Below are 20,899 nucleotides of genomic sequence, written 5' to 3'. Positions count from 1 at the left end.
ATGCAAATGCAGGGATGGCTCAATCAATCAAAAGACAACAACAATTCTTAAAATACGAGTGCACAAACCAAGCTAACAAACTAACTCCTATGACTAATATATTAGCTAAGTATTAACTTCACTAAACAAAGCATAATTTTCATCAACAAGTACTAATTCTTACCAAATCACGTCTCTTTTTTATTTATTAATGATTTAATATACTCGAACTAGGGCACATTAACTACTCTAGTAAACTAATTATTATTGGGCTACAAAAATTACAGAGAACACCTGATAACACTTCTAACCTACTGTAAAATTTTTAGAGCTAACACTATCACCGATTTATCACGGAAATTCCTACAAGTTTATGTCTTAACAATATTAAGTATGTTAAAATAATTAGAGCAACCCTAAAAACATATAGAACCTATACGAACAAAATACACTATCAGATAGATCATGATTTTAGAAACTTAACAAAATTGGTTTGACATTTTTGATATTTTTCTACATTTTATTATCAATTTTACAAGATCACTGCTTTGGAACAAAACACAAAACCAGAAAGGAAAAGCTTCGTGGGCTCGGCCTGGCCCAGCACTGCCCGCTGGGCCAGCCACCGGCCCAGCGGTAGGAGGCCCAGGTGGGGGCGGAGCGCGCACGCGGCCATAGGCCGTGGCCCATGGTGCGGCGAGCGCGGCCTAACGCGGCGCGGGGCGTGAGCGGCCCAGGCGGGGCAGGCGGTGGCTCGGCAGCCAACCCACGCGGCCAAGGCAAGGCGGCTACGTCACTTTTCACCGAGCCCCTCGCACTTTACAAAAATACACACGGCCCAAACACTATGCTGCACTATTCATAAGAGTCACGGGTTTGCATTGGGAACCTTAGAAAAGTTTCTATTCCTGCTCCCACTCCTCTTCCCCAACCTCGCGACAGAGCAGAGTAGAGGAGCACCAGGGAGAGGTCAGTACCGGCCGGGGGAGTACTCACCGACGACGAGGAGGTGGTGCGTGGGCAACGGCGGGATCGGGCGCACCCACTGATGGACGCGGCCTGTCCAGAGCTAGAGCGTGGAGCCCCAGCCACGTGCATCGACGCCCGGGACCGGGCGGCTCTATGGTGGGGGCGTGCCGGCAGCGAGCGGTCCCAGGCGAGGGGCACAGAGGTCTTCAGGGCCCTTGTGCACCCGAGGGGCGGGTGGCAGGATCGGGAAAGGCCCTCGGCAGGCTGGCCGCGCGCACGGCTGGGCGCGATGTGCAGCGCGGCGGCGGCGGGCAAAGGCGGCGGAGCTCCTGCGCGCGGCGAGCTAGGCCGGCGGAGAGGGCCGACGCGGTGCGGAGAAGAGGAAGGGCGGAGTGGTGGCGAGCTTAGCTTGGCTTGTGATCGCACGCAGCAATGAAAACGGGCGGCACGGGTGCTCGGTCGCATCCATGGCTGACGCGCCCATGACGAGCATCGAGAGCGAGAGGGAGGGAGAGCAAGCAGCGGCTCAGCAACCTCTAGAAGGCAGAGGGCAGGGGCAACACAGCGTGCGCGGCCACGGCGGAAAGGATTCAAGGACAGAGCAGGCCATGGTATGTGAAATGAACAGCTCACGATGGCATGCTGGTATAGGATACGTATAAGTGCATTTCCTATTGTACTTCGTTATTTATTTTTCAATAGAAAAACGGCAAGGTGATTTAAGCACATGGCCTTGCTCGGGCACACGGCCAAGTTGAGCATGGTGCTCATGTCAGACTCTGGTTATAAAGTCCTTGTAGTTTTTAACTTAATCACAACATGGAACAACAACTACAACTAAAGTAAGCTTAACAAACAAGCATATGGAATTTGGTCCAATTAGCCCTTTGTCGTTTCTCATCAGTGACGTTCATATAAAAATATGGACCTAGTTGACTTGACTGAGCACTCATCCGGTCATCCCAATCCTTTCTGACAACAACAGTAGTTAGGTAGCCTTAGATAAATTTTTATTCCCAATAGGCCAATAGCGCAACTGTAGGAGAGCAACTGGTCCATATTGATGTAAGATGTAACCAAACATGAAAAAATTATGGTGCAGATAAGTTTTCTGTTTGCATCAAAAGATTCCAAATCCACACGTAGTTGTTCTCAAAGGGAAAAGGAAAAGTAAAGTCAATGCCGGGATCATGTTTAAGGTTTTCGGCCATGTTCGGCTCGTTGCTACAGCACTGATTGAAAGCCAGGCTACAGTATTTTACCCTCACAATTGATACAGCAGCAGCTAGTTGAGTCTAGAAATGTGACTCATAACATTGAACCTGTATTTTTCTTGTGACTAGAAGGGTTGTTTTTCATTTTCATTTCTGTTCCTTGCGACCTTGCCCTATATCACCATACCTTCCTAACTTCCTGCACAGGTATCAATACATGCAGAATATATGCATGATTTTGTTTCCTAAGTTACAAGCAACATATTGAAGATGGGAAAAATATTGAGGTGCAACCCCCTCTCGATCCAGACACTTTTGACTTTTGAGCTACAGTTTCCTGAAGATGAGATTTATTTGGTTGTGCATAACAGTAACAAATGATCTTTCTATATTCCATTTCCACCTATTCTCATTTCTCAACCCCTGTTTTTTTACATATATAGTTATTATGGTAATATGAAACCCTTGGCCCTTGAATTCTGAAAGAAAAAATAACGATAGCTCGACCCAAAGTACATATACATATGTAAGGTGAAAGCATACCGTTTGAACAGTTGCAGTATAAATTTGACATTAACCACCACAGCACAATAGTGCTTACTGCTTAATAACAGTGCATTCTAGCTGGCTCCTTCACAAATAACCTGCTGACAGGAACATCCAGAGAAACAATTCAACTTGAAATTTTTCCAGTAATTTTTTTTTAACCGAGCATGCATATAGAGAGTAATTGCACAAAAGATGACATGGATCAAGGATTACATGAAGCTACTTCTACTCTCTCGGAGCTGGGCGTCAGGGCATGACAGCACAATAAGAATGGACACTCCATACCTGCATATATTTTTTAAAAGTGCATGTAACATAACATTAACATGAAACAAGGGTACATCTGTTACAGTATTCTGGAAGGGAAATTTCCAGGGCATTTTCTCACTGACCTTCCTGCAAAAACGCCTAGCTCTTCCCAAGATGGCTGAACCTGAATAATGGACAGCAGGTCTGCACCGTTCCGGACTCGACAAACCTGAAACCTTCCCCAGATTGCACAGTTTGGCCTAACAGTAGCAGCCGCTCGCAGGAAGCCCTCTTCAGTGACCTGTGACCCTAGCCATTTCGTCGACCACCACGCGTGCGGCTTTCCCGCTCGGCCGCGATGGCACTGCGCCAAGCCAAGAGAGCGCGTTGGACGCACTCGACGTTGCTCGCTAGGTCACCTTCACGCCGTGTTCCTCACAAACCCTCGCGTCGCGCACTCCCCCTCTCTCCATCTCCGCCGGTGGAGAAGCAACGCGCCGTCGAACGGAACGGGCAGTTGAGCAGCCGCCACAGCCAGAAGCCCGGAACGCCGCATCCCGTACAAACAGATTTGGGCATGGTTTAGTTGGCGAAATTTTTGACGAAATAGTACTGTAGCACTTTCGTTGTTATTTGACCATTAGTGTCCAATCATAGTCTAATTAGGCTTAAAAGATTCGTCTCGTGAATTTCGTCTAAACTGTGTAATTAGTTTTATTTTTTATTTATATTTAATGCTTCATGCATACGTCTAAAAATTTAATGTGACGGAAAATCTTGAAAAATTTTACAAAATTCTAGGAACTAAACAGCACCTTAGGCCAGTTGAGCCGATGGTTGTTTTCTTTCAATGATTGGGCCGGTGGTTGTAACACTCGTATGCTCCCACGTTGAAGTGAGACCACCCACCTGAAATTTAGTGGAATTCCAGTTTTGGTCGTGCATGACATTTGTGTCCAAAGTCCAGTTGCAACATGCACAATACTCCTGATCTACTTTTAAAATATTTAGATAAAATACTTACAACATATGAAACAACTGAAATATTCGAAACATGCATCTGAAACACTTACAAAAACACTTAAAAACCAATTGCAAACATATACAACCTCCAGATAAAACACTTGCGACATATGTGTAAAACATATGCAACGTCCAGATAAATACATTTGCAACATACATCTAAAAAAAATAGATAAAACATTGGGAACAGACACTTGCAACATACGTATGCAACCATTGCAACATATGCAACATCTCGATCTACGTTTGCAACATCCGCATTAAACACTTGAAACATACCTACGAAACATCTGAAACACTTAAAATATGCGCTTGCAACATGTGCGAGGCTGGGACCGGGCGATTCTAGCCGTCGGGGTCGGAGCGGGCGGTGCACGAGCACTACTGCCACCACCATCTCTAGCAGCACTGGGCTTGGCTCAGGCGGGTGGGTAGCCCATGCGACGAGTGGGAGTGAGCGGAGCGGGATGGGTGAGCGTGACGGGCGGGAGCGAGTTGGGACGGGATGGGCATGCGGCAGCAGCAAGGTAAAGTGGGCGTGCGGCGTCAGGACGGGAAGGCCGCCGCGTTGGAGAAGTCCAGTGGTGGGTGAGCGGCGCGGTAGATGCGCCCGCGACGGTCACATGCGTGCGGCACTGAAGAAAGGAAATGTCGTTGTATTTTTTTTTTAAGAAATCGTGTCGTACCGAAGGTTAAGCAGAGGGCCTTGCGCAGGCCCGGGAACATCTGGACGGAACACGCAGACGCCCGTGTGTTTCCACTTGTAAATAAATTTTTTTACTGCAAATTCGCCATGTTTGACCCGTAGAAGCTGTTTTCTCGACCCAGCTGGCCAATTCCGACCAATAGAAAGCTGGATGTTTTTCCTTGTGCGTCCACAATTGATGAAGAAATCTTATCTCATGCAAGTTTTTGGTCCGTCATGAAAACTCTTTATTGTAGGCACCACTGATATATATTTAGTACTGGCGAAGGCGTTTAGTTTTAATCTTAAAATCATTCTTAGGGGCACACTTATCCACACCTCCTTAACCATATAAAAAAATCATCTCTAAGTGGACACCCCAACACAAATGGAAGGGGAGATCCACTTTATGGACGTGTGATGAGAAATATCTCTAGCTAAGCGCGATTGAACTTCAAAACCTAGTTTGTTTAGACTAAAATTCTATCGACCTAAGGCCAGCTATCATTGTAATTTGAGTTATTCTTTCCGTGTGGGCTCTTTATAATATTTAAGTTACCACGTAAGGCTTTTGGCCATGGCTTTTGCCTACAAAAGACAAAAGCTCAACCAAAAGGTTTAAAAGCCATCAAAAGCTGCTTTTGTTTAGTACAAAATTGAAAGCACCTTCCTCTCTGGCTGCTTTTGGGTAAAAAAAAAAAAAAAAAAAAATTATCCACCTGCCACTGATTATGTTGGTACCGGTTCGTTTTTATCCGTCTCTTTCTTCGATGACATGAGAAACCACGACCGCGGCATCGCTCCCTCGTGCTATCCTCTTGGCCGCCGCCGGCGCTCCTTCGCCTTCCCAGGCCAACGCGGCTCCCTCTTCGGCCGATGGCAGCGCTCCGGCGACCTCCGCTGCCTCTCCCTCTCCGGCGGCCCCCTGCAGATCCAGCTTCCCGCGGCGAGGCGCGGCTCAAGCCCCCCTGCCCCGGCGTTGGTCATGACGCGGCCTCTCCCTCTCCGGCGCCCCCCCGCACGGCCTCTCCCTCTCCGAAGACCCCCTGTGGACCCTCCCTCTCCGGACTGGTGGCGCTCCGACGACTCCGCGACACCTCCCATGCTCCGGCAACCCCTTCCGTACCCTCCCTCTCTGGCTTCCCGCAGCAAGGCGCGGCCCTAGCCCCTGCCGCGGTGGCGGGCATGGCCTGGCCGCAACTCCTCCCTCCCCCACGACCCCCGTGGCCCCTCCCTCCCCCGCGACCCTTCCCTCTCCAGCCGCCCAACTCCTCCTTAGATCTGATGGCAGCGCAGCTCCGAGTTGGCGGTTCGTCTTCGGCTTCCCCAGCTCCGAGCTCCGAGGTGCAGCAGGCCCCTCCAGCTAGCATGGTTGCTGGCGGCGACACCCTCCAGCTAGTGCATTCCCAGGCCGGCGGTGGCCTCTTCTAGGACGTGGGAGAGGAAGAAGAAGATGCTTGTTGTCTATGACGTGTGGGGTCTGCTCGTGAGTGAGAGGCGCTTTTCAGAAAGCTACAACTGTTCAACCAAACAGCTTTTGGCTTCGCTCACAGCTCATATCTCACAGCAGCTTTTTCAAAAGTCACAGCCTACAACAGCTTTTCCAAAAGTCACAGCTCAACCAAACATGACCTCAGCACGTAAGCCAGCTACATTAGTCAAGAAAGTCTCCTTTGTGTTCCTCCGGTGCATCACCATATACCGAAACTAATAGCCATTGAAAACTATCAACGTTATTCCGTAATTAAATTTGACAAATACTCACCTTCTTCCTTTTCCTTGTATTAGAAGTGAGTAAGTTTATACCCATTAACATGCCACAAAAAATCATTTCCTCCACATAGTTTATACCCATAGGATATATGGTGCAATCCTGATTGGTAGTTTTCAAGTTTGCACGAGTTGGTTGGTTTGCACCTGATACGTTGCCCTAGAGTGCAATTGTGATTTTTACCTCCATGACTTTGTGAATTTATCCTTGCGATTCTAATTTAAAGCTTCGGTTCTGTACCGGTGTCAGGTGACCTAGGATTAAACCAAAAAAATATAGAAAAACAAATTAAGACCGTGTAAAAAGATGGTCCAAGAGGGGTTCTCATCTTCTCATCAGGGACCTCGCGCAGTGGTCCAAGAGCAGCCTCGTCATCTACTACTACTCATCTTCAGTGTAGCTCCACCAACAAGTTGCCGCATGATTCTTTCCTGTTGTTGGGAAGTACAATTGGGAACTGCTGCGAGCCGACTCATTTTCGCTTTCAAATTTGGCATCCAGAGATGCATTGCATGGGCATTCCATGGGTTTTGTGGTCCATGAGCCGGCCGTTTCAGACTTTGCAATCGCCAATTAGCATCGATGCCGCCAAACCTAGCCACTAGGATATATATCCGGATATGCCTTGGCGCGTATGCGTATATGTATATTATATAATATATATATGCATGCATGTCTACTTGCGATTCTCCTGCATCTGATTCTTACCGTGAGCCATGGTCATGCACGTACGTGCGTATGCAGATTTAAAATGTAGGCAGTAAATTGCGTTAATTTTTGTTGCCAAAATATTTGAAAAAAATCTACAAAAGTAATGTCTAAACCTTTTGAATTCAAAATAGAGGTAAAATCACAAAGAAGCAATAAAAGCGAGGGAAAATCCGCCAGAGCAAAATTGTCCTTTTTTCTCAGAATTCACATGGTAGAATAGGGGCAAAGTCTACCTTTAATTTGAATGAACAGGGGCAGGCAAAAACACAAAACTAAAAAAATGAGGACAAAATCACCATATAAACCCTAAAAGTGGGGGTATGAATGCCAACGCCCCACAAATCTAATTGAGCTAATTGTCTAGATCGCTCTACACTCTTCAAAAAAAATAACAGAAGAGCTAATGCTATTTGCCGAGAACTATCGATCAAATCTCTGTGGAACCACCATGAGGGCCCCCGCGTCGCCCCGCACAAGTGACTCGGGCGGCGGCCACCCAAGCCCCGCCGCTAGCTCTCTCTCCTGTCCCTTCCCCCTTGCCGCTACGGAGACGACTTCGACAGGGGCAGCGACGGCGGCGGCGGCTCCAGGCAGTAGATCCGGTGCCCTAGCCGCCGGATCCGGCCTTCCTGGGGCCAGATCTGGTGCTCCTGAGGTGGCAGCGGCATGGGGCGCCATCGATGGAGACGGAGGCCGACGGTGGTTTCAGGAACGCGGCTGGCACCGACGTCAGTGTAGAGAGCGTGGAGGCGGTAGTGCGGGGGAAGCGAAGGTGGTGGCCAGGCGCAGTCAATCGTCGTGGTGGTGTGGGCGGCTGCGCTGGTTGTGCAGCGTTGGCGCCGTGGTGGCGTGGACGGCGACGGCCTGCCCGGTTTTTCGCGTCTGCAGCACCATGGTGGCAAGGTGGGCGACCGTTGAGCAGGCCACACCAGCCTCTCGAAGTTCATCGACAACGACAGTGAAGGCATCCTGCGATGCTACCTACGACCTGGGGCAGACGACCATGTTGTCGGGTTCGGCAGGGAAGGTTGCAGCAAGTTTGAGCCGGCCACTGTCATGCTTGGGATGAGGGGCCATGGCGAAAGCTTTGACCATTCTTTGGGATGATGATGGCGACGCCTTCGGGCGCCGTTTACTTCCTTGGAAGCGTCTATCGAAAGGCCTTCTCCCCTTGCACGGCGTGCTTGTGGCGGTGGCCGGAACCGTAGTGAGGGGAAGGTGGAGGCCTAGCTGAGGATTCGAGTTTCGGTGTCCACGGTGATGGAAGGCAGCCATGACGAGTGCGTTGACGCAGCAAATGGAGGGCTTCACATCTGTTTGCCAATGGAGGGCGACGGTCCGGTGGGACCGTGCGCCATTGCGACCACGAAGATGGCGAGGAGGCCGACGTGGGAGGGGGTGGCTAACAGATTTGTTTGCCAAGGTGACCTGCGTGGAGTGACGGCGGGTGGTCCCGCTCAGCGGCGATCATTCTGGTGCAAGGAGGCGCTCTGATGGTCGTTGGAGTTGGCGTGTGACACTTCAACTTTGTTGAGGCAGCTTGGTTGCTAGAAGCGACAGGGTTCGCTCATGGATCTCGATGGTCGTAGTTCGCTTGGTGAGCGCCAGAGGTAGCTGCTCACGCTTGAGTTGGTAGCTTGCAGCGGACTATGGTAGCTAGCCCTGCTTGGCAGTGGCTAGTCCGGCGTGGGACAACGTCTTGAGAGGCGGTGCAAGCGGATTTGATTGTGGGAAGGCTACATGGCTGGCCTGCGGCGACTAGCTTTGCTTCGCAGCGGGCTACCTCGGTGTGGGACTTCGTCGGCAATGACGGTGCGAGCGGTGACGATGGCGTTTTGTCTTGATGCCTTCGTTGGCCGGGGGACGGCGATGCGTTGTGGCGAACAGCTATGGTTTGGAGGCGATGCGGTGTGCGGCTGTGTTGAGGTCGTGTCGATGTCCCAATCCAATCGCCTAGAGTTGTTTTTCTCTTTGAGTTTGAGTTCAGCGCGTGTTGATGTCCCAACCCGACCGGCCCGAGTTGTTTTTTTTCGTGTTGTCATGTTGCTGTTGTTGGTTGTTGCCTTGTCTAGGCTCATCTTCTTTTTAATATAGTCAGCAGCCTCTCCTGCTTGATTCGTTTAAAAAAAATGCTATTTGTCGAAGAGGCCAAAAAAAAAACACCAACATTACTAGTGTTTGTAATCATAGTGAAATCATCAAATGAATAATTTAACGATAAAATAGGATATATGCCTTCGTCCGAGGCCTCTTCAAGACCGTTGCACGCCTTCAGCTTTGAGGCAGATTCCAACATGTTCTGGTCTCCTGCCGACACTCCTTTTATTTGCGCAAGTAGGCATATCAGGGTTGCTAGTGTACAAGTTTTTGGTGAGGGACAATCCATGTTCAACTGTTTGGCATTTTTGTTCTTAATTTCGAAAAAAATTGCAAAAATGACACTCGAAAGATTGACTCCTTGATTATGATGGCACTCGGGTGGATGACAAGTGGGTTCATCTGTGTCTATGAATGTGGGTCCAGTGTCAAATATGCAAACGACCGATGTTTCGAGTCAACAATGAACTCACTTCTGATCAAATTGGATGAATCGGTAATCTTTCTCTGTCTTGTGAGAGAGAGTCACTTGCTGTATTGAGAGCGGGTGGGTTGCGGGTTCAATTCCTGTTGGATGCACGCGAACGGGAACGTTCCATCAACTGACCTGGCAGCCTGCCTTCTACCCATTATGTCGACGATTAGGTAGAGCTCTTGCGGGGGCTAGGTTACCAGGATACGGCCGTTCCGCAATAGAACATGGCACTAATGTATCCTCTAAGGTCCCAGCACCTTTTGATCAATACCGAAATCATAACATTATATGATAATTTTAGATTGCTCTACCAGACCTGACTACCAAGATTGACCTCTCCATGCTCGTCATTTCTAGTGCTTGCACAACCTCCTGGCACCTTATTTACTGACAATTCCCCGGGTGTAAGCCAACACTTGCAAATGTCTTTTATTTCATTAAAAAACTCCGCTTTGTCGACATCGTCTTTTCCAAACATTCGAGGTCTTAGTCGCAAGTATGAGAAATGTTGGTTTTGGTTAATAAAAATGAAACATTCAGGACTGGATATTATTTGACAAATAAGCCTTTACTTAATTCACGCTCCGCCCTCAAAGTGCCAATTTGAAAGCGAACAGCTAGAAGCTCCCGCATCACAAGCTAGAATTGACGCCACGGCATAAGGCATCACCTCCATGCTATGTGCACACGGCCCCGAAGTGGAATGGCTAATTTGCACAATCTGGGAAGCCCGGCCTTCTCCCTCTCAGTTCCTCCGCAATCGACTTACCAGAAATCGTCGTGGCAACTCCACTTCAACCCCCAACTCTTTCCCGGTACCTATACTTAGCCCTTTGAAAAGTCTTCCAGTACCTCCCGCGTGGGTTCAAACGGCAAAAGGAAGGACCTGTCATTTTCCTGAATCGCTAACTACAACTGTCGAGCCAGCTAACAAATCGGCCGACCCTTCATCAGGTGTAGTTATTAATTGCTTGCTGTACAAGTGTCTTTGCTTGCCTCCTGTAGTGCTGAATCATAGGAGTAGCAACCCAATGATCTCCATGCTTTGTAAACCAGATGGCTGCAACAGCAGACAGCACCCTATGGGCATTTTTGGAGATGAAATTTTAGTGCTCAAATTAGCAACAACAGCAGCTTGTTGTTCCCCACGTTTTTTTTTTCTCAGCCGTACTTAGGTTACTACTACTACCCGATGCCTTGTCCTCTCTAATCCCTTTGTTTATAATTTCGTCCTTTTCTTTCTCAGCACTTGGCTCTCTTCATCTGACACAGGATCCACATCCAAATCAATAGGTGATGGATGTTCATCCTTTTCTTCCTTTTCAGACTAACCAATATGGTTGGGCAAGTGTCAAGTGTGGTATCCGGTCTTAGCATGGCCCAGGAGCTGAGGCAACTTGGCACTGATGGAGCAACTACTGGACAGACAGGCACTGATGGTGTCAGGCTGCTGTAAGAGGACATATCACCAAGAAGGCAAGCAGATGCAATGCAACCTCCGGAATCAGTCAATGGGGCACATGCATGATTCATCAGCTGAGGCCTGGTTTAGTTTCCAAAAAATTTCACCCAAAACTATCACATCGAATCTTGCGGTACATGCATGGAGTATTAAATATAGACGAAAAAACTAATTGTACAGTTTGGTTGGAAATCGCGAGACGAATGTTTTAAGACTAATTAGTCCATGATTAGCCATAAGTGCTACAGTAACTACCATGCGCTAATGATGGATCAATTAGGCTTAATAAATTCGTCTCGTAGTTTTCAGGCGAGCTATGTAATTAGTTTTTTTTATTAGTATCCGAAAACCCCTTCCGACATCCCCGAAACATCCGATGTGACATCCAAAAATTTTCATTTCGCAAACTAAACACACCCTGAGTTGGAAGAATGGCCCATGTGTTTGAAAATGGATGGTCACATGACATCAAACCTTGATGTATCCTTGTTTGTCTTTTTTTATTTAAAAAAGTTGAAAAAATTGCTTGTCACGGTATTTCGCAGTACGCGTATCCTGCATCGGTACGTGATGTTGGCCAACATAGTAGAGTCAACGCTTTGAAAGGCTCCTAGCACTAACTAAATTTCCTCATATTAAATGCTACTAGTAGAGGCTGCTCCTTCCCACTTGCATATGATGAACTTTCTACTAGTACTTTTGTAGCTGCCAATACTATTCAATATCTAATTTCCTTTATTCCATGCATGTTTGGTGGATGTCACTGTTTTCGGTCACACTTGTTCAATGTTTCTGGTCTTCCAGCACGTTGGTGATTATCTATTCGTTCTCCAAAGGAATAGATATATGCTTTGGTTTTCCACTTGCAAGTGTAATTGATTTGACAGAGATATTGCAGAAAACCAAAGCATCTGTATTCGTTCTCCACGTCTCCATACATGCCAGAATCATTACCCGTACTTCCTTGTCTGAAGATTGCAGAAAGCAAAACTTGATTTGACAGAGCCTCACTTTTTTTTGAAGGCAGACAGAGCCTCACTTTGATTGAGATTGTTGGTATAATAGTTAATGTGCAAAAACATAAACATACTACGTACATACCTGGCTCGGACTTTAATTTTGGAATTAGATAATACACATATATTTTGTTGTCAAACTCATTAACTCTAGATACATCCTATGAGATGTAGATGTAAGTATCCAAAAGCACGATATTATGCTTATATAATCTATATATATGTAAGTATGGCCCATAATGGGAAATGGATCTTGCCTGCTTGCCCCTTTCACATGTTTAAAACTCATCTAATTAAGTTTATTGGGCACAAGCAAAAAATAACAAAAGTAAATTAAAGCAATAAAGTAAAATAAAAATCTACAATCATCTTCTTTCACAAGCCAGAACTCGAACGTATTTTTATGGCTTCCCTCATGTGACGGCTTCTGACGACGACTCTGGCCACTTTGAGAGCCTGAAACACATATGTTTTTCACATGTTTTCGGTCAATCCAGGGAACATGCATATATCTCTTAAAGGCTCAACAACCACCAAATTGGATAACAGGGATGTTTAACGGACTACAGACCCAAATAAAGGGTAACTGGCCAATCAAGTGATCAATACTTACTCACAAAATGAACCCAAAAAAGAACACAGGATTAACACACTGACATACTAGACGACAAGCAAGAGAATAACGATTTTCTGTTTAATTATATATAAGAGCCTGTTTTCCTTAAAGAAACACAGGTCAAGTGTATCAGTAAGTGTGTAACCATCTTTTTGCGGCGCCTGCCTGCCTACCAGGCTACCATCTACAAGAAACAGTAGAGCTCGAATCTGACAACACATACATTAGCTTCACAGGTAAACGTCCTGTTTGTTTGGGCTTGTTTGACTTATAAGCCGTACTTTTTCAGGCAACGAACAGTATTTTTCTCTCACACCAAATCAGCCAACAGTACTTTCAGCCATAGCTTATCAGCCAAACAAGTCCAAATGAACAGGGCGAAAGTCTGCTGTCCGTACGTAGAGCCTCTCCTGCCTTTTTCTTGTGCTCATTCACAAACATCACAATCGGTCCCTGTTAGGAGCGTAAACTGGGATCTGGTCCATCTGATTCGTGTACTCTGCACTTAATACCAATGGAGTGCCTTACCAAAAAAAACAAAAGAGAGATAATGAGAGCCAATACAGTGTATGTAAAAGAAAAGAACTCACCTATTTTCGGAGAAGATTCAGAGTGCCTTCCACTGTGACAAAACTGCCCTTCCATTTTCCAGAGGTCGGCAAGAATTTGTGTCCCAGCGCGCTATAAAACCCCCCTTGTGCGACGCCCAGCAACAGCACGAGCCCCCTGCAGTAACAGCACGAGCCCCCTGCAGTAGCCATGACGACTAAGCGCTGCTGCCTGTTCTTTGCCACGCTCCTCGCGGCGCTGCTCTCGGTCAGAGCCCGCCTCGACGTCGGCTTCTACCACCAGACGTGCCCCTCGGCCGAGACCATCGTGCAGCAGACCGTGGCCGCCGCGTTCACCAACAACTCCGGCGTTGCTCCCGCACTCATCCGCATGCACTTCCATGACTGCTTCGTCAGAGTAAGCACATGTGTATAATACGTTAATACAACGATGTAGTATGGTGTGCAGCGTACTTATATATATAAGATACTGTTCAGCATGTTGTATAATATAACGCCCGGTCCATCTTGTTTTGCATATTTCTCTTTCTACATAAACTTTAGAATGTTTTTTTATAAAAAAGTACAAAAATCCTCTAAAGAAGTTCTTGAAAAGATGACAGTATAGGAACCTTTTCCACGACTTATAGGTATGTAGATATATATATGATTTGCATGCCATAACTTTTCTCAAGTCGTATACGAGGAATACAAGTTTTGGAGGTTGTTCAAATCTACTCATTCTAAAACACGACATCTAATATATATCTGACCTGAGTGACGCTTGCAGGGCTGCGACGGCTCGGTACTGATCGACACGGTGGGGAACCTGACGGCAGAGAAGGACGCGATCGCCAACAACCCGAGCCTCAGGTTCTTCAACGTGGTGGACAGCGCCAAGGCGTCCCTGGAGGCGCAGTGCCCCGGGGTGGTCTCCTGCGCCGACATCCTCGCCTTCGCGGCGAGGGACAGCGTCGTGCTCACCGGTGGCCTCGCCTACCAGGTCCCAGCTGGACGCCGCGATGGCAGGATCTCCCTTGCCAACGAAACGGGCGACCTGCCCCCGCCCTTCTTCAACGCCACCCAACTGGTAGACAACTTCGCCAAGAAGAACCTCACCCTTGAGGACATGGTCATCCTGTCCGGCGCACACACCCTCGGCGTCTCGCACTGCAGCAGCTTCGCCGGACTTGGCAACCCGGGCGACCGGCTCTACAACTTCAGTGGCTCAGCTGACGGGGTAATAAGAGTAACACTTCCCTCTCTAAAAACTAAAAACTAGGCTGCTCCTCAAGCTTGCGGAATAGTTAGTTCTCACCTGGTTATCCACTGATATGGCCTACTACAGATTGATCCGGCGCTGAGCAAAGCCTACGCGTTTCTCCTCAAGAGCATCTGCCCGTCCAACAGCAGCCGGTTCTTCCCGAACACGACGACGTTCATGGACCTCATCACGCCGGAAAAGTTTGACAACAAGTACTACGTTGGTCTGACCAACAACCTCGGCCTCTTTGAGTCGGATGCTGCGCTGCTGACCAACGCAACCATGAAGGCGCTGGTCGACTCCTTCGTGCGCAGCGAGGCGAAATGGAAGAGCAAGTTTGCCAAGTCCATGGTCAAGATGGGGAAGATCGAGGTGCTCACCGGGACACGGGGCGAGATCAGGCGAAACTGCAGGGTCATCAACCCTGCTAGTGCCACCGATGTTCTCGCCAGTCAATCAGGTTCTTCAGGATTCACTGGAGTGGCTGCAAGCTAACCATACCAGTTGTCAGTACATGTGTGTGCAGTGTGTTTGGTGGTGTGGGATGTGGTATTGCAATAAGTAATGAACAAATTAGCTGTATAACTTGCTTGCTACATGAACAGGGTGACAGATAGCACAATAACCTAGAAAACTGAAGAAAAAGGAGGTGATCACACTCTGTTGTACATCACGCGGTGTTCATTTGACTGTGGCGTTTGATTGTGAGGATGAAATAAAACTGTGCCAAACACTTTTTTCGTGGCAAACATGTATGACCATCTGATTATTAGTGATGCAAAAAGTTAATTAAACATGTGTTTTGACCAAACTAATTGTTGGCAAATGGTTCTACAAAGTCCTTGCAAATTGTCGGTAGCAAGCCAGGGACCAGCGCCCTCATAGTCAATTCGTGGGACCTTCATCAGTTACCAATCCAACCTAAGACCAAGAAAATCTGCACAGCATATACCATCCTTATCCTAAAAGTATATGCGAAAAAAAAGAGGCGACAAACATGGCTATCATGCATTTACAGCATGCTGGATGGTTGCCCAATCAAAGGGTGATATGTACACACCAACTTGTCAAATCCATTTGACCCAGTTTGTCTGTAAGTGCTCTAACATTGCAACTGAGAGTGACTATCATTGAATCCAACTATTTAAAACAATGTTTAATCCATATTGCAAATCATAAATGTTATTGTGTTTAATAACCGTCAATATGTACTTGGGCTCTGTAGTTGCTCTCTTGCAGAAGAGAACTTTATAGTTCAACAAGATGAAACCTCAATTTTCACACAAGTTTCAGGGTGAAACTTGTGCCCCATTAGCACTTTCCATCAACAAAGTTATGAAATGCTGTGAAATTTAAAAATCTCCATAGTAGGAAAATACACTTTCCATCATAAAGGAAAATACGACTTAAAACCCTTGATGCTTGTACTGTATTAGTGCAACTCAGTGCCATGTCAGACAACGGTTAGAAAGTCATTGTGTTTTTAATTTGTTCACAACGTGGAACAGCAACTATAAGTGAAGAAAACTTGTCATCACTGTAAGCTGCTATAGCTATCCCCTTCTGCTTTTTCACAACATCATTATTCATAGAGCTTTCCAGTTTGCTAAGCATTGTCATTATCAAAGGAAAAAAATGAAGTCAATACTGACAATTCTGATACGAAAAGGTTACGAAATTATAAGCATGACGTTCCGTTGCCGTATTAACAACCAACTTTTGCTCTCAAAGGTGTTGAAAGATGCGGTGCCAACCCCTTGCTAAACATGTTTGAACCAGTTTCCTGAAGATGGGGGTTTTACTTGGGTGCGTGTGTGTGCACACGCTTGTCTAATATTAACATATGATCTCTTTGTATTCCATCTCTATCTGACCCCTGATTTTCTGCATAGTTGTTATGGTATTTTGATATGAAACCCATCAATTTTGAAAGAGAAGCCAAGAATAGCTCGACATGAAGTACAAATGTGAGCTAAAGTATGCCATTTCAACAGCTGTAGTGCAAATTTACCATTAGTCGCCACACCAACAGTGCTTAACAGTGCATTCTAGCTGGCTCCTTCAGAAATAACCTGCCGAGAGTAACATCCAGAGGAACAAGTCATTTTTTTTAAAAGAATACAAATCAATTCGTTTAACAGATGGTTTGTCAAAAAGAAAGTGTTGTTTTTTCAGAGGATGCATATAGAGAGTGGATTACATGAAGCTTCCTGCAGATAGGTGGTGATGGGCATAAAAAACCGAGTCTTGCACGAGCTCTTCCACTTGGCATAAATTTTCATTTCAGTATCCGTGTCCGGCTGCCTGCATATTCTGCGGAGGACATTGTCGCATTGACATGGAACACAGGTACATGTGTCACAGTGTTCTGGAAGGAAATTTTCCATCGGCATCTTCTCGGTTCTCACTGACCTTCCTGCAAAGAGACATATCACCCATCAAGCTCCTGAAAGCTACGACATTGGAGCAGGAATAGAGACCTCTTACCTTACCATATCCTCTGCTCTTTGGCTCTTGCGCATCAACAGCCTGGGGCACCTCTGGCATCCTGAAGGGACCTCTCCGCTGAGCCCAAGGATGAGAATGGCTGCTGTCTGCTGAACGGCCCGTGGGACGCCTCACCCCTTGGGTGAGCCTCGCCAAGTGGCCATTTCGTCGAGCACCTCGATCGCGTGACGGTGTGAAGCTTTCCCCACTCGGCCGTTCTGGCGCTGCTGCGCCCAGTGACCGCATTAGCCTCACTCGAAGTCGCTAGCTCGCCGTGATAGCGTGATCCTCACCGTTATACGGTGGAGCAGAGCAGCAGCGGCAGCGCGCCACCGGCCGCGCGGTTGCGCTTGTGGTTGTGGGAAGGCAGGTCGCCGGAAGCCCGGATTACCAAAACACCCTGTGACTGACAGAGGGCCGCGTCCAAAACAAACTTGGGCCGATTGGACGGGTGGTTGTACGTACCGCCGTCTAAGTGGGCTGAAATATGTGTGCAAAGCCCGTACAAGCTAGCAAATTTGCCTCCTTCCACTAAAAAAAAGCAAATTTGCCTCCTTTTAATATATATAGGATTTTGAATTAAATAAGTTTTCTGCTGTTTTCCTGGATAATTAAACAACGTTTTTCTTCTATAGAACCCTTGAATTCAGAATCACCTCCTTTTTCTGAATCATATACAGCACCATCCACATTCAGCGAGTATTACAGCCCACCCTTTCCTGAATCATATACAACACCATCCACATTCAGCGAGTATTGCATTGGAGCCCCTCCTTTTTGTCAATCATATACGATACCACGTAAATTTGACGACTATTTACAAATCAGTGCTGGGGTCACTTCTCGGTGTGGTATACATGCAAAACTACAGTAAGATGGCTGTACGGTTTGGTAGGTTGTGTTGAGTTCCAGGTCAGCCCACAAGCAGCTTGTCACTGAGCTCCTTGCGATAGACATGGATGAGACCTGCACTGTCGATCGTGTGCAGCTTCTCCTTCAAGATCTTCCTGTAGTGATCATCATCGTCCTCCAAGTTTCTCATCATTTCAATCTGATAAACAAAGACATGTACAGGATATCAAAATCTCACTTCCGCCCTCAAGGCCAGTTTCACAATTATGTACCAAAATGATAAATGCCCGTATGTAACTTAAAACTACCTGTCTCTGGAACGACTCGAATTCGTCAGAGCTCAAGGAGCCGTCACTGTTTGCGTCAAGGAGATGCATGAGCTCTGTTGCGTCTTTGCCTCGAGCACCTAGATCCTCCATCACTTCAGTGAGCTCCTCGATGCTGATTCTCCCATCCCCATTTTTGTCAAGCTGACAGAAAGCCGGGTTCTTGCAGTTCCCAGCTTTTCGATCACTGCCTGGTAGGTCTCGTAGGCGCAGAGCTGCTAACTCCGCTGCAGCCAACATAATAGTCTTGAGCCTTTTAGCCTGGATAACATAACAAGGAATGGTGGTTCTAAGCAATACCCATACATCATTCAGTTTAGTACATAGTTTTCCATTTCTGGTGTCAACTTGTCATCGAAAAACACTTGTTTATGTCAAAATCTAACTTTCAAAACTTGCTAAATCCAAGAATTGAGTGTAATGTAATAGAAGGAGCAGAACTAGAACTAGGCTAGTTTTTTACCTCTTCGGGATCAGTAAGACCACCTTTGTACCTCTCCACCAACAGCAAACCTATGCATCTCCTTGGTGCGTATCTGTATCTCCATTAGTGGCCTCACCTTCCCAGGTTCACTGACATCGATGGCCACATGCAAGCTCTGGTAACCGTTTCTTTTTGGGTGAGTTATATAATCTTTTGTTCTACCCGGGACTTCCTTCCACATAGCTTGAATAATTTCATGTGTCCTGTGACATGCCCTAGGGCCCCAATCAGATGAATTGTCATCACATCGAGGCTCCAAGATTACCCGTAAACCTAGTATGTCTTTAACTTCTTCTGGTTTTCGCCCATCTTTTACTAGCTTCTTCATAGTACTGAAACGGCTTTTGTACCTCCCTTGAATTGAAATGTCTTGTACAATCCTCTGTAACTCATTACCAGCCTGCAGTGCTTGAAGCAACTGCTCCTTATACAAATTTATTATGGCCTTGCAATCAGTTTCTTGGCTTCTCAACCACTGATCAACATGGTCATATGAATGAGGAAACAAGTAACGAAATGAAAGATCCTCTAATTCCAGTGATAGATTACCTGCTCCAACAGCATGTGCAAGTGGGGCATATATCTTCATGACTTCAAGAGATTTTATCTGCTGCAGATACTTAGGGAGGTAATCAAAGTGTCTCATCATATCAAGCTTTAGTGCAATCTCCAATATCACTGCCCTGATGTCATAGTATGAAAGAATAAACCTTCTCAATGCGCTAGCACTTTCATCATCCAATACGTCAAGCTTCAAAGGAGCATGCTTAATCCTTAAGCTGTCATGAAGCAAATGAGCTGTGCTGGTCCCAATCTGAGTTTTTACATCCCTCATGCTTACAGCTCCTGCATCTAATGCTTCTCTTAGTATGCCGGCTGATATGACTTCAGCATCCATCTGTTTGCAGCATTCAATTCAAAAGCCTGGTAAGATTTGAGAGCTTGATGGGGGAAATGTGCAATTTACGAAACACGGGAAATATAAGTTCTGGTTCAAGAGAGGTCCCTTATTTCAGTTGGAAATGTAAGTATATTAACTTTGTTAAGTGAGCAGAGTAATCTGTAGCATAACATTAAGGAAACATGTGTTAGTCAACAAGCTAATGTATGCACCCATCAGAAAGGTTTCACTCTTAAGAGATGGATAATGTATATGTTGATGGCTTGTTGGAACGATCATAATTCCTAAATCCTACCGATGAATCATCTCAGAATGAAATATACCTATACACTACACCAAACTTTGAAAATTAAGCTAACACTCGTTTGTTAGATAAGCTATATTCTTGTTCCAATATCCAAGTTTGACACAATACAAGAAGAACTGGAGCCAAGAGACCAACAAACCCAACCCTGTACTCCGAACTCCAACGAGACGAGCTTTTGCGCCAAAAATGTAACGGAGGAGGTGGCACTCGGGTACGACACGTTACCTGGAGGTCAGCGAGGGTGGCGCCGACGGCGAGCGCTCGCGCGAGTGCCCGGCCGCCGTCCACATTGCGGAGGGCGAGGAGCGCCAGCTTCAGCGCGCGGAAGAGCAGGCGCGACGAGGAGGACGTCGCCAGGTCCTCCCCCATCCGCTCCGTGAGCTCGTTGAACGCGCACACCAGCTCCGCCACCAGCCGCCCGCCTCCGTCTGCTGGCAGCGGCGGCAGCGTGGACGACGACGGAAGCGGCAGCGGCCGCCGCTGCGGCCGGGAATCGCAGGCGATGCAGGCGCGGTGGGCCGCCGCGAGGGCGGGCGCGGCGGTACGGGCGGCCGCCGGCGGGGACGGTGGCGGCAGTGGCGGTCGCCATGCCGGCCGACGGATTGGGGGAGTTGTTACGTGGCGGTAACGTGGGGTGGTTGTTTATTTGGAATCCGGAGAGGGAGAGGTGCCAATTGGCTTGGGCTTCGCCACGTAAGCATTTCCCTCCAAGCTGGTGGATTCCTGACCTCCAGTTGGAAGAGCAGGACTGCAGGAGAAAAAGCAATTGAAAAGGCAACTGACTGAAGTTTTTGTGGCTACCTGATTTTTGAAGCATGAAATTTGGTTAAATTTTAAAGATTTAATCATAGATTGTGTTGATTGGCTGGAACTTTGTTAATTTTGTTGACTTGGTTGGGTTACCATGTATACTG

The 20,899-nt window shown here is 47.0% G+C and overlaps 3 protein-coding genes and 1 long non-coding RNA gene across 4 annotated transcripts; 2 read left to right on the top strand and 2 right to left on the bottom strand.

Moving 5' to 3' along the window:
- The first annotated feature begins 5,544 nt into the window (after window positions 1-5,544).
- LOC136510536 (vegetative cell wall protein gp1-like) lies at window positions 5,545-6,099 on the top strand. Its single transcript, XM_066504952.1, has one exon. It carries the CDS (start codon window positions 5,545-5,547, stop codon window positions 6,097-6,099), a length of 555 nt encoding a protein of 184 aa, XP_066361049.1.
- Window positions 6,100-12,870: 6,771 nt separating this feature from the next.
- On the bottom strand, window positions 12,871-13,547 carry LOC136511553 (uncharacterized). The gene is made up of 2 exons (XR_010772756.1): window positions 13,407-13,547; window positions 12,871-13,315 (listed from the first exon to the last, which is right to left on the bottom strand). It is a non-coding gene; the product is annotated as an uncharacterized lncRNA (long non-coding RNA).
- LOC136511552 (peroxidase 5-like) lies at window positions 13,309-15,377 on the top strand. The gene is made up of 3 exons (XM_066505599.1): window positions 13,309-13,782; window positions 14,155-14,604; window positions 14,713-15,377. The coding sequence occupies exons 1-3, from the start codon at window positions 13,576-13,578 to the stop codon at window positions 15,121-15,123; spliced, it is 1,068 nt and encodes a 355-aa protein (XP_066361696.1). The 5' UTR covers window positions 13,309-13,575; the 3' UTR covers window positions 15,124-15,377.
- Window positions 15,378-15,521: 144 nt separating this feature from the next.
- LOC136511551 (GTP diphosphokinase CRSH1, chloroplastic-like) lies at window positions 15,522-20,622 on the bottom strand. Its single transcript, XM_066505598.1, is given in 6 exon segments — window positions 15,522-16,700; window positions 16,829-18,166; window positions 18,276-18,554; window positions 18,757-18,787; window positions 18,789-19,675; window positions 20,211-20,622. Coding segments are annotated over 5 exon segments (1,479 nt in total). The 5' UTR covers window positions 20,355-20,622; the 3' UTR covers window positions 15,522-16,700; window positions 16,829-18,028.
- Window positions 20,623-20,899: the final 277 nt, after the last annotated feature.

The sequence above is a fragment of the Miscanthus floridulus genome, chromosome 16, assembly GCF_019320115.1.
Source record: "Miscanthus floridulus cultivar M001 chromosome 16, ASM1932011v1, whole genome shotgun sequence".
NCBI lineage: Eukaryota > Viridiplantae > Streptophyta > Magnoliopsida > Poales > Poaceae > Miscanthus > Miscanthus floridulus.
Note: the sequence above shows the minus strand (reverse complement) of the source record. Positions and strands in the feature narration are given on the sequence as shown.